The following is a 13769-nucleotide window of genomic DNA, read 5'->3' on the forward strand; positions in this document are numbered from 1 at the left end:
ATTTAAGTAGCCTCCATCTGACCTCTATCCTGCTCCCTTAGAGCAGGGGTTCTCAACTGCTGGTCCACAGACCCATGCCGGGCCGTGAACCGCAGGACGCCGGGCTGCGGCACACTGCTGTGCCATGGGTTGCCCACTAGGAGCCAGCAGCAGTGGGCAGGGGGTCTGGAAGGTGGGGCCAGGCAGGGGCTGCAGTGTGGCAGGTGTCGCACTAGGACCCAGCAGCAGCAGCAGGCGCTGGGGGAAGTTATCGCTGGGCTCCGCCCTCACAGCAGGAAGCAACTTATAGTCACTGCTTGCAGGGACTCTGGGGCCAGGCTCCAGGCTGGATCCCAGAACCCCCTTGGTTGGGGGGCTGAAGGGCTGCTGTGGAGCCCCCAGAGCCCAGGCTGCAGCTGGGAGAGGGCATCTCAAGCAGGGCCTGTCCCGATGCTGCCCAGGGCAGCACCCCCAGCCTGGCCAGCCCTTGCCCAGCCCCTGCCCCAGAGTGGGCAGCGCTTGAGGGGCAGCTGAGAGAGCCCTCCCGTCAGGGGAAGGGTTTGGCCCTAGGCTGCTCCCGGTGCAGCTGGTTGTGATCCCTGCCCGGGGCCCAGAGAAGCTGCCACCAGCTCCCGGCTTGCAGGTCGGGGGGAGCCAACCCTGAGAGGGGATTGGGAGGGGGCTGAAGAGGGACGGGGGCAGATAAGGGGGAGTGAGGGAACAGGGGTGTGTAAGGCGGGGGCAGGAGGAGTTGAAGGGAAGTTGGGTAGATTCAGGGGAGACTTACGGGGCGGATGGGAGCTGGGGTGCAATGGAGGGGAACTCTGAGGGGGGGTGTCACGGGGAGGGACGGGGGGGATGCAGGGAGTGGAGGCTGGGAGAAGACTGTGGGAGCCATAGCAGGCTGGCTGGGGAAGGGAGAGAAACAGGGCTGGGGTTGTACAGGAGATGGGGGAAATACAATGGAGGCTCACCCACTCCATGGGGCAGGAAGTGGGGAGGGCAGAAGTGACTGGTGGTAGCACTTGGGGGCACCAACTGCTATGCCCCTGACAAAATTTCAGTTGCTAAATAGGGTGGCCCACATGCCCCCTGCCCCTGTGGGTGCCCCACCCTGTGCCCCTTGCTCGGCACCATTTGTCCTTGGGGGAGGAGCTTCCCCAGCCAGAGGGGAATTCTTTCTGTGAATTTTTTTTAGTGTTGTAGAGTTCTGCCAACTCTGATCCATTACGACGACATGTGTTGTGTGCGTACAGATGCGATGTAAAATAACACGTGACCTCTTACAATTAATTATCATAATGATATGCAAATATGCAAATCAAATGTTGCCAAGTCCGCCAACAGTTTTTGAATGGTGTTGCCGGCGCGTGGTATAAAAAAGGTTGGGAACCACTGCCTTAGGGAGCCCAGATGACTAGTTAAAAAGTCATCTGTCATTCTATTAAAAATCGGAGTTTAAGCAGTCTGTGGGTGCTGCTGTCAAATGGTGTGAATGCAGCTGATGCTTCATACAGGTGGCCCTAATGGAAGAGATTCATTGTGGGCAACAACTTGTATCTGGGCTGAGAGATACAAAATATGGCTGTTCGAGATATTCGCGTGGTCTTTGTCCTCTCTCCCATGGAAGTGCTGGAGTTATTTTCAATTACCGTACACAAATGCATGGGTTGGGCCCAGGCCTGCCAATGGGGGGGCCGAGCAAAAGGAGCAACTGCCCCCGGGCTCAGCGATTCAAAAGTGCCCAGGGCTCCTGGCCATTGTAGCCCCGGGCCCTTTAAATTGCTGCCAAAGCCCCACGCAGCACATTCCAGATGGCACTGGAGAGGTGCTGGGAGACTTTCTGCTCCTTCCCAGTTGGCCCCCTCCCACACACACACACACACACACACACTCCCTGCTCCTCCAGTTGGGCCTGCACCTTTTGTGGATAAACCGTGTAGAGATGCACTTGGGAACAGAAGGGGTTATTTTGCAAGGGAGGAGCTATCTGTTAACGAAAGAAAACAGCATGATCTCCAGATGCTTTGTCTGCTAATAACATTGCTGGAGAACAGAAGTGATGTACAGGCAGTCCCCGAGTTATGCGGATCCGACTTATGGAGACCAGCAGACCAGGGAGACGGGGAGCAAAGCCTCTGAGGACGCCGGCAGCGGGACAGCCACAGTGCGTCTGGGCTGTCCGCTGCCTGCGTACTCCGCGGCTTTGCTCCACGTAGCTAGTACACGCCCTCCCCCCTTCCCCCAGCAGACCAGGCTTTTCTCCGGACGCCTGTGGTAGAGCAGCTGGGGCGCTGCCGGTTGGTCCCGCAGCGCCGCTCTGGGCGCTACTGGACCAACCCGGCAGCACCCCAGCTGCTCTGCCCCAGGCGTCCGCAAGTCAGCCGCTGCTGATCAGTTTCAGCAGTGGCTGAATCAGGACACCTGGGTCAGAGCAGCTGGGGTGCTGCTGGGTTGGTCCAGTAGCGCCGAGGAGCGGCGCTACTGGAGCAACCCAGCAGCACCCCAGCTGCTCTGCCCCAGGCATCCGCAAGTCAGCCGCTGCTGAAACTAACCAGTGCTGACTACAGGAAGCCCGAGGCAGAGTTGCTCTGCCCCGGGCTTCCTGGAACCAGCCGCTGATCAGTTTCAGCAGCAGGTGACTTGGGGACGCCTGGGGTTCTTAAGTTGAATCTGTATGTAAGTCGGAACTGGCGTCCAGATTCAGCCTGTTGAAACTGATCAGAGGCTGATTCCAGGAAGCCCGGGGCAGAGCAACTCTGCCTCGGGCTTCCTGTAGTCAGCCGCTGGTCAGTTTCAGCAGTGGCTGAATCTGGACGCCAGTTCCGACTTACATACAGATTCAACTTAAGAACAAATCTACAGTCCATATCTTGAACGTAACCTGAGGACTGCCTGTATTGGCTAAAACAATAATCTGAAGTCAAAACACTTAAGTTATTTTATCAAGCCAAGCATCTGAATAATGTGTACCCTTGCTAAAGTCAGTTGTTCTGTGGCATTGTCCCCACCTGTAAAATGGGGGATATTATCTCATTCCGTCACAGGAGTGTTGTGAAGCCTTTAAAAATATGTGTGAATGCTTTAAGAATTTTGGAGAAAGGTGTTTATAGAAGGGCATAGTACTAATATGTAATTTAGAGATGTAAAGGGGTAACTGGTTAACTGATGGCCCAGCTGTGCTGGAGCAGCTCCCTACACCCAACCAGTGCCCTCCCCATGGCACAGTGCAGCAGGCCCAACCCAGCCTACCGCATCATGCTGCGGGCAAGGGGCTGCTCCACCCTTAACCAGGTAAGCATTGTGTTTAACCGGTTAACTTTTTAAATGACAGTTTATATCCCTAATGTGATTACAGGAAAGGAACCACTAGCTTGTTACTTCACTGCTCCAAATGTTCTGCAGCCCTGTGAAGAAACTGTGATCAACACCCATTTTAAGCCTATTGTTTTAAGCTTTGAGAATGCCCAGTGCAAAGCATAAAATACAAAACACAGACCTTGCCCCAGTTTTCTTATGGAGCAGGTAAGACAGGATGGGTGCCCAGGAAGGAGGAGGTTATTGAGACACAGCTTTGAGGCACTGGAGCACCTAGGCTGAGTCATGTTTGAAACCATTCCTTTTTAATTGCTGTTTAGCAAGACATTGGGAGATGCTGTTATCTGTATTCCTGTAGCACCTAAGAGCGGAAGTCCTGGATCAGGATCTTATTGTGAACAAACAAAACAAAAGCCACAATGTGCTTGCAATCTCGGACAACAGATGCTGATAGACTATAGTTGCCAGGTGTCCAATTTTCAAGTGAAACACCTGGTCAAAAGTAAGGATGTTAAGTAGCGAGTATTTCACTAATTGAATAGTCGATGCATTTTGCGTTTCAAAGGGGCAGCGCCGCACAGAGCTGGGATCAGCTGGATACTCCCCAGATGACACCAGGCGCCACATGGCGCTGACACTTTGAAACGCCATGGTGGCATTTCAAAGGGAGTGGCACCACACAGCTGATCCCAGGCTTAGTGCTGCACAGAGCCCTGGGTCAGCTGGGGACTCCCCATCTGACCCCAGGCTCTTCAGCGCTGCCCCTTTGAAATGCCACTGCGGCGTTTCAAAGGGGCAGCGCCACACAGCTGATCCTGGGCTCCATGCGGCGTTGACCTTTGAAATATCCCTCTCTCCTCCCCTCCTTGCTGCCTCTAGTGGGCGGTGGGGGGAGGGAAGCAACTAGTCCTTAACATCCTTAGTCAAAAGGGGGCTCTGGTAGCTCTGGTCAGCACTGCTGCTTGGGCTGTTAAAAAGCTCCACATAGAGCCCTGTGCGGATGCAAAATTTGTATATGCATCTATCTGTAAAAATGAGCTGAGGATATCTGCATCCACATCCATGTTTGTGGATACCGGTAGGTATAAAGCCAATATCCACAAATATGCAGGGTTCTAGATACAAATTTGTATCTGCATCCACATCATTTCTTCAAAAATGAGCCATGGCTACCCGTATCCACAGCCGCAAATGAAGACACCCCCGGATGTAAAGTGGATGTCTGTGGATTTGCAGGACTCTGTGCGGCTCCTAGGAAGTGGCAGGTGGAGGGATGACCAAGGAGGCTCTGTGCACTGCTCCCACCCACAGGCACTGCCCCAGGCACCAGTTCTGCAGCTCACTGGCTAGGAAGTGCAGCCAGCGAGATCTGTGGGGGCAGCACTTGCAGGTGGAGGTGGCTTCTGCATGTCGGGGTAGTGTGCAGAGCCCCCTGGCTGCACCTCTGCCTAGGAGGCAGACATACAAGCTGTGTCCAAGAGCTTACTGTGGTAAGCACTGCCTGGAGCCCATACTCCCTTGCCTTATCCCAGCTCCCTCTCCTGTGCCCTGAACTTCTCATTTCTGCCTCCATCCTGGAGCCTGTACCCCCAGCCAAAGCTCCCCTGCCTCGGCCCCATGAAAATGAGCGAGTGAGCAAAGGTGGGGGAGAGTGAGTGGAGCCCGCGGAATGGAGCTGGGAACAAAGGAAGGATGGGGGGAGAGTGAATACGGTGCAGGACCTTGGGGCAGGGCAAGGATATTCAGTTTTCTGCTATTAAAAATAGGGATGTAAATATCGTTTTTAAAAGTTAATTGTTTAAACGGTTAAAATGGTATAATTTAAGTATTTAACCACTGGGGCTAAAGGTTGGAGACCACTGGTATGTGAATGGTAAAACTAATGCTTACCTGTTAACTGGTTACTATTTTACACCCCTAATTAAAAAGTTGGCAACCCTACAACAGACAGACAGGAAGTCAGACAGAAACAATGAGACACTTTAGGTCAGCATGATAGGCAGGGCTCTCAACACACCAACAGCCTCGCTCTTGCGCCACATCATGCTTAAATATTCCAGCCTGCACAAAAATATTCTCCCCCAACTAAAAACATGCCTTGGGTCCATCAACACTGGCCTGCAGTGTTGAAGTTTGTGCTTCATGTTTTCAAACCCCATTTAAGATTCACATAACAATATTCAAAATCAGTTCACATAACCTGTTTTAGAGGTGGAGTGGGAGGGGGAAAGACGAAGGTTTTTCCATCAGGCCTCTGATTCACGGCCAGCAGGTGGGATTTGTTTTTTTGCCAGTGGTAGCTGATGTGGCTGTCAGATGTGTCTGTCCCTTGTGGAGGTCATGCTACAATCTCTCTGTTTTCATCTCTTTAGTATTGAGCTGTCGTGTCACACCTCTACTAAGCCCTATTGTAACATCATGCACTCTGTTACAGTGTACTCTGAGTAGCCTCCAGAGTGTACTTCTAAAAAGTGAAGGGGGGGCGCAGAGAATCTCAGAAGTTTCAAAACACAGTAACATTAGGAGCAGATCTGAAGAGCAAAACAAGGGGAGGAAGGTTTTTAATTCTCCTGCCATCTTCCCTTTGTGTCAGGAATGGCTTTTCCCCATGGGGTGTTTGCTTCCACCCTTCCCACACCCCTCATTCCTGCACACAAGAGCCAAGAAGCACAAAATATTATCTGCTGGGGCCACTGAACTGTTGTCTGTGGTTAAGCCTCTCCCTCTTTCTCTGTGAGAGGCGGCTGTAGAATGCTGGCTCCTCCAGACTTAATAGTCCCCAGTGGATAAGGTGCCAAGAAGCTGTTTTCTCGAGGAGAGCTGTCGATTAGGTTCCTGTTGCCAGGAGTCAGGGCAGCAAGGGGGAGAAGAGGGGGGTGGAGGTTGACACTTAACTCTGGCATTGTCTTTTGTCTTTGCTGTGGAGGCAGTTCAAATACAGCAGAGGTGGGGGCTTTTAGTTCAGGAAGCCATAAAACACTGGAGCATCTTATTGAAAAAGGGAAATAGCCGGGCTCTTTGCGGTGTAATCACCTACAGGACTGCAGGCAAGCAAGGACACTGGGCCGTTGGGGAAGGGGTGCTTACGTGCAGCTGCGACAGGCAGGAGTTCGGTTGCACAAATACAAATCTGAATGGTGTTGCCAAGCCACACATCAGTGAAATGAGGGCGCAGGGAGCCAAAGAGTAATGTTTGTGTGGCTGAAGCAGCAGGAGTGGAATCTCCTGGAAAATCTTTGGGAAATTGACATCTACTATACGTGACATCTAAGATAATCTGATTTGGAGTCTCCATCAGGATCTGGAACCTTCCAGATTTCTTTCTGTGACTTCTATCCGTTGCCAAAATATCTCATCCACTGTCATTTGGGTTCCCCACCTCAGGAACCCAATTTTTTTCTCTTTTCTTTTCCATTGGCTGCAATTTCAAAGGCCTCTACACCATGGTAACCTTCACGGCTAAAGAGGGCCTCTGGTATTTTGGAGCCCATTAGCTCTGCTAGGTGCTAGGCAGATGGCATGACTTGACAGCAACATAAAACATTCTCTAAGGCCAAGTATGCTGCCTGTGGAACAAGCTCAAGACCTCCCTATTGGGATTGGCTTTCCCCCCCAGCCATGCCCTGTGGGGCAGCATCATGCTGGGATTACCAGATCAGGCAGCCCCTTTGGGCTCATCCAGATATAGCTGGATGTTTTCCAATCAACAATCTTTAGCTGTGAGGTCTGAATAATTTGAACGATCTCTAAGTTTACTTCTGGCTATAGTGTGGAAGTGGGTGTTTGTGGGTGTCATTCCTTTCCCCCCAATTATGAGTAGCATGTTACTGTTCTCGTGTGATTCAGGTTATCCTGGGCAGGTTGGAAGCAGTATCTGTTGTGGCCTGTGGTCATTTTCTCCAAGTTGATCCCACCCATTTCCAAAATGGATTGACCGGATTGTTCTCTAGGATTTCCCTGGTGAGATTTGAGGGTAACAAGCTCTGGGATCCAGGGCACTTAGGGTACGTCTAGACTACATGCCTCTGTCGCCAGAGGCATGTAGATTAGGCTACCAGACATAGGAAAATGAAGCAGCGATTTAAATAATCTCCGCTTCATTTAAATTTAAATGGCTGCCGTGCTGAGCCGATTAGCTGTTTGTCGGCTCAGCACGGTAGTCTGGATGCTCTGTGGTCGACATCAAAGGCATTTGTCGACCTCCCAGGTATGCCTCATCCCAGGACAAATGCCTTTGATGTCGACCGCGGAGCATCCAGACTACTGCACTGAGCTGACAAACAGCTGATCAGCTCAGCGTGGCAGCCATGTAGATTTAAATGAAGCGGCGATTATTTAAATCGCCGCTTCATTTTCCTATGCTGGGTAGCCTAATCTACATGCCTCTGGCAACAAAGGCACGTAGTCTAGACATACCCTTAAAGTGGGTGGAGTGTCACTGTTAGGATACATCTGCACTGCATACTTATTTAGAAATAATCTATTCCGGAAGAAATACTCTGTAATAGTTTATTTCGAAATAGCACATCTACACTATAGGGAAGCCTACCTCGGACTAATTTTGAGGCTTGCTTGTGTAGACGTGCCATTTCGAAATAAGCTATTTTGGAGTATTTCTTCCGGAATAGCTTATTTCTAAATAAGAGTGCAGTGTAGATGTACCCTAAGAGTACTACTTCAGTTTAGAGCCCCAGGAGGCACTGGGGAGTAATTAGTCTGAATGGCCCTGAGGAGGAACTATTTCGAAATAGCAGCAGTGGAGGGTCCACACTATTGCTATTTTGAAATAGCTGTTTCAGAATAGGCGTCATTCCTCATGGAATGAGGTTTATAGAAGTTAGAATAAACCCTCTGTTATTTCAGAATTATTTCAAAATAATGGAATTGCGGTGTAGACTCTCGCATTGTTATTTCAAAATAACTGTGCTGTGTAGATGCACCCTCATCAGATGCATATTGCAGGCTAGTGCTGTCTGCTTCCAGAACCTCAGTGCTTCCCCCAGCGATGAGAACAGCTGATGATATAATGGGTGGAGGCAGTTGGTACGGTCAGGGTGAGATATAAAGCAGATGTGCCAGTCTTGGGAACCCTTGGATAAATAGTGTGTTTTGGATGCGTGATAAGAAACCAACTCCAGGTCTTTATGCCTAATCTAGACAACTGTACTTCTTTCTTTACCCCTCTTTGTGACATGCCATTTATTTGCTGACCTATTAATTTTTTTCAGAGAAAAGCTTCCATTCTTTTTTGGAGGCACGAAAGCTACAAAGAACTTGACTGATCCCTCAGGAATGCTTTTTAAATCCCTGATCTTGACATACACAGAGAAGTGTTTCATCAAGTTTTTGTGTGTTCTAAGAATTATTTGGAGTAGACACTGCTTTCAACAGGTCCAAGAACTGGTTCAGACTAATCTGTTTCAGATTATACTGTAGTGTAGATGCATAGTAGATGAAAGAGTGGAATTGTGGGATCAATACCCCCAAGATATTGTCATTGAAAATTTAGTAGAGCAACAGTGTAGGAAAAAGAGCATCACTGTTAACTGGAGTGTCACCGTTAACTTGTATTGACCTTTCATCAGCAATAAAGGGACAAAAGCAGTTTTGTTGGTTTCTATATCATCTCTGAGTTGATGTTTATAACAGTTACGAAGGTGTTCATTGCTGCAGTACCAAGCCACTAATTTTCCTTGATTTGTTCTTTGAGTTCTCCAGCACTAACCTGCACTTTTTTGTTGATCAGCTTTATCCACACCAAAGCAATGAATCCTGCATTTTTGCATTCTGCAGGCACAGTTACCTTTGAGCTGTGCTTGTAACTCTTCGGTTACTGGAAAGGCCCCTGCACCTATGTGTATCCTACCCGGCCCTTTAAGGAAGGTTTGAGGTAGAAACTGAGAACAAGGTACAACAGCAAGGGCAGAATGTGTTTCTAAAAGTTCCTTAATAGTACTCACTTCACACACAGACTTTCAGGGCTTCTGATAGAGCATTGAAAAGGCTAAATTATATCTGTCTGGTAGTGGGTGGGCGGGGGGGGGTTGTCAGCAAGGGGCAAAGTGGGGAGTTGTGTGACTCCAAAGCAGGGCAGAGTATTAACCTGCCAGACAAGCCTGATCTCTGAAAGCAGAACTGCAAGCTATTTCCCACCTAGTGCTGAGGGATCTATTTCTGCCCTTTCGCCTCCCCCGGATAACCCTGCTTCAGGCCAGTGCTTCTCCTTGGTAAGGTGGTTACCCTTGCTCTGTGCAATGTGCTTTTTCCCAACAGCCATTGCATGACTCAGAGGGATTTAGTCATGGGGCTGGGGGGAGGGAAAGACGTTAAACAGGCTTTTCCCTAATGAGCTGTGACGCCAGCTGGAGAGGGGGAGAATCCTGCTTTTCTCCTGTCCGTTGCTCTCTGAAACTACAGAGGAGGAGGAGGGGGAACTGGGTCCCCCCCTCCACCCCTCTCCTGTCTGCTGATTTGCTGCCTCTTCTGTTTCCTTTCTGTTCAGTCCCCAAAGCATTTTGGCAAGGTTCAGATTTCTGTGCTCACAGCTCAGTGCTCAAAGAGAAAAGGGAAAAACAAAGGCCTGAGGGAGGGTGGTGAGGAGGGAGAGTCACTTATTGCCCTATCCCAGGACTGAGCTCTGGGACAGAGCACTGAGGGGTGAAGTTAGCGAGAGCCTCGTCTTTCCAGGGAGAGTTTCTCCTCCACATAATTCTCTGCTGTATCGTTTTATCATCATCTGCATAAACGGTGCACTTGCGGTCATCCTGGCTGTATCTCCCACTGTTCAGATTGAAGTTTAAACATCTGGGTTAATTGATTAGACGAAAACGTATTTAAGAGTATTGGGATAATTCTTAGTTCTTGAGCTGTGAAACCTTAGAACTACATTCTGTTTATTCCCTTGCAGGGCGTGGTGATCCTGCCATGTGTCCATCCCCCACAATGCCCTTGACTTCAGTGACAGTTATGCACGTGGAAGAACTACAGGATTAGCCCTTTTAGTGGAAAAGTCTTGCCTGGCTGGAGAAAAATGACATTAAGTTAAACAGACCACTGTCAGTGGCCCACTCGGCAGGAATTAAATTAAAAACTCTGTTTCTGCCTGACTGTTCACATTGCATCACCCATGCAGCAGTAGAGACAAGATCCCTATGGGAAAGATTACAAGTTGTTATATTTTTTTAAACAGATACCAAAAAGATCACAAGAGCTGTTTGGGTCTGTCAAACAGTGTCAGACTGTGACTAACCCCTCTTCTTGCTCTTTCTTACAATTTGGTTTGGGGGGAGGGGAGTGATGCCAAAAGTCATAGATGCTGAACCTTAAGAAGATGAGAACTCAGATGAGTTTCCTTCTTCCCAAATCCCACTCCAGTTTTGGTGAAGCGTTTGTGTTGCAACTGTAGAACTGTTTTAACCCCCAGTTGTCCTTTTTCCTCCACTGGGTGCAAAGTGATGGGGACATGTATGAAAAGGTAATGTTAGGTGTGCTCTAGCTTTGTATTTTGGTAAACATAAGATTGGTACTGCAATCCTGTTTAGCCTGATTCCGCTTGTGAGTCATCCTCCGTCAACAGCACCTTGCTAATGCCTTACAGAATGCACATTGCATCTTCACTAGTAACTGGTGAACTCCAACTGTGTAAAGGTCAGAAATTCTCTGTCCCCCACCCCCTGTACTTTGAAAACAATCACAGTAGATACTGGGCTATCTTAGTGGATTGTGTCCACTGTTTGTTGAGTGTTAGTCAAACAGCATAGCGAAAAGGCTCAGGGGAAGCAATTTGAATATACCTTTTTACAAAAGTTTCCCATACTCTGGCTAAGACAGAATGCTAACTGACTGCTTTTAATGCACAAAAGTAAGTGCCCTGCAGACAAGGGAGTCCTAAATGGAGTAATCTCATGGGTCTCCTTTCTTCCTGTGTGCTTACACTACATTCTCCTGTGAGCTGCACTTTTTCCATGGTAAGTTATCTGAAAGGACAGATAGACGTCACACCATATACCTTTTCTTAGCATAAAGTAAGATGACTCTTTAAGTTGGGGTGGGGAACCTCAGATCCGGGGGCCAGATGCAGCCCCCGTCTGGCCTCGATCTGGCTCCTGATGCTCAGGGCCACCCCTAGCATTGGGGAGTCTTTACTGGTGCTCCAGCCCTCTGCTGCACCACTATGGGGCTGGAGCACACAAAATCTACTAGGCTAGCGCGCCCCCCCCCCCCCCCCCCCTTGGGCTCTGGTGTGTGAAGGAAATGTGAGGAGTGATTTTCTCCTTCTTATTCCGGGGCAACGTCAGTGAGGTGTTTTTTCTTTAGTTTTGTTTTTTGCTTCTAACTTGTGTGTGGCCCCTTGCTGATTTTTCTGTCAGTCAGTGGCTCCCTACCCAAAAAAGGTTCCCCGCCCCTGCTTTAAGCCCTGCACAAGGCAGATACCACCAGAGTGCTGACCATTTACCAAATATTTTGATGTCCCTCATGATTCCTGTTAATATAGAGAGAATATTATCTTATGCAGGTGATGGTAGGTCTCACCATGGATGATACAATCTTTTTAATTACCCTCAGTATTGTCTAATGACTAAACTAGAAAAAAATAACTTCTCGAGTGCTATTCTTTTCTGCCACTAATGCATGGTGTGGCCATTGACAAGTCACTTAACCGCTCTGTCTCATTTTCCCCATTTGTAAAATGTACTTTTCTCTCCCGTCACGAGGGATATGGTGAGCTCTGTTTACACTGCTTTGGGTACAGTGTAATATGTATATTGGAAGTGGTGTTGCTAATGGAAAGATTCCATCATACATTTCTGATAAAATAATACAAAAAGCATTTAATCATATTCCTCTGTTATCAATAATTGTATAATTGGAATAGCTGGAGTCTAATCAAAGAGTTCTTGGCACTTTAAATGTTTTTCTCATTATTGAGTATTCTTCATTCTCTACACATTAATACAGCCATGTATTTAACACAGTGTTAGGCATCTGTATTCAGTCTGTTGCAGTGATTCTCAAAGTATGGTCCGTGGACCACTTGTAATGGGCAGCCTACATTGGCACTCCTGTCCTGCCCCTGCCTCTCCCCACGTGGTTGGAGTGCCAGCCCTAGTTTCCTGCTGGTGGCGGGGGACTTTTTAAGCTGTGAAACTTTTTAAATTAAAATTAAGTAATTGTTATATTGCATAAACTTTTAACCATTTTGAGTAAATATAAATCTATGAATTACCAATAGAAAGAAAATTACCAATGCATTCTCTCAATATGTACAAGATTTATGTTAATCACAAAGTTTATCCTTTTTATAGGTCACTTCCTGTATTACACATTCTAAGTGAACTCCATTGTATTGAAAGAAGCCATGTATTTTTCACTTTTCTTTCAAGGAAAGGGTGTTTAGGGACAGATCATGTGACCTGAGAGCACCTTTTTCCTTTAAAAAAAAGTCAAATGTTGAGAGCAAGATACCTGCTTCTCCTCAGGGAAAGGAGCAGCAATTGCATTTGTGGCCTCTCTTCCTCCCCCCATGCTTTTTGTCCTTTCTTTGATTCCCTTACCTATTTGAAACTACTGCTTAGCATGTATGAGTGGGAATTTCAGGCAGTGTTCCTGAACAAGTGTTTTAAATGAGCTCACTACTGACAAGTAAGGAAAACTTCCTTTGTTTAAGGGGGAAGTGTAGGCAACAGAATGAAACTGTTCAGTTTCTGCCTTCCTCCTTCCCATCACCCCTGGGGATGGGAGAGGTTTTATGCTTCTTACTAAATTGCAGTGCCTCAACTTCACTGAAACATTTATATGTGCTTTTGGACAGAAGGCCTGGGCTGGTGCTAATAGATGTGTAGTAAAATCTTTTCAAGGTTTACTTTTCAGTTCTTGCAAGAAACAAGTACTGAGGATTGGATTGATTATAGGGGAAGTTGGTGTAGAAGAATGAAACTTCTGCAGAAAAAAGAACAAGTTCACTTGTGATTATAGTGGTGCCTGCAGGGGAATGGCCTACCTGATCCAGAGGATGGTACTCTCTCTGGTACAGTACACATCAGGTCTCCTGGGGTTTCCTGCTCTTGGTCTGTTGAATGAGTATTTTGAGGAATTTGATCTTTGTTTCTCCCATCCTTTCTCAATAGGAACTGGAAGCTGCTCTTCATAGGGATGATGTGGAGTTTATCAGTGACCTGATTGCCTGCCTTCTTCAGGGTTGCTATCAGCGTAGGGATATCACGTGAGTAATCTTCCTCTATGATTTAAGCTCTTTTGCAAGGGAGCTAATTAACATAGTTGCAGGGATATTCTGTAGCTTCAGAATGATGATATGGAAATGATCTGCAGTCACCGATGACCTGGCCAGATTGCTCCATAAATGCAGTGGGGTGCCATTTCTCTCTTGCGCTAGCTCCTACTTAAATCACACAACTTTACTTTTCACAAACACCACTCTTTGGTAATTAAAAAAAAAAGTATCTCTTACCCGA

At 47.9% G+C, this 13769-nt stretch overlaps 1 protein-coding gene across 3 annotated transcripts in view; it reads left to right on the forward strand.

Annotated features, from left to right (window-relative positions):
* CECR2 (CECR2 histone acetyl-lysine reader) overlaps positions 1–13769 on the forward strand; it is a 152876-nt gene that overhangs the window by 66406 nt on the left and 72701 nt on the right. For 2 of the 3 annotated variants that reach the window (XM_075896768.1, XM_075896771.1), the window contains exon 2: positions 13425–13519. The exons of the other annotated variant lie outside the window; for it this stretch is intronic. In XM_075896768.1, the coding sequence (XP_075752883.1) occupies positions 13425–13519 (95 nt within the window). The remainder of the gene's footprint in view (positions 1–13424; positions 13520–13769) is intronic. 3 annotated transcript variants of the gene reach the window in all.

The sequence above is a fragment of the Pelodiscus sinensis genome, chromosome 1 (assembly GCF_049634645.1).
Source record: "Pelodiscus sinensis isolate JC-2024 chromosome 1, ASM4963464v1, whole genome shotgun sequence".
NCBI classification, from domain to species: Eukaryota; Metazoa; Chordata; order Testudines; family Trionychidae; genus Pelodiscus; species Pelodiscus sinensis.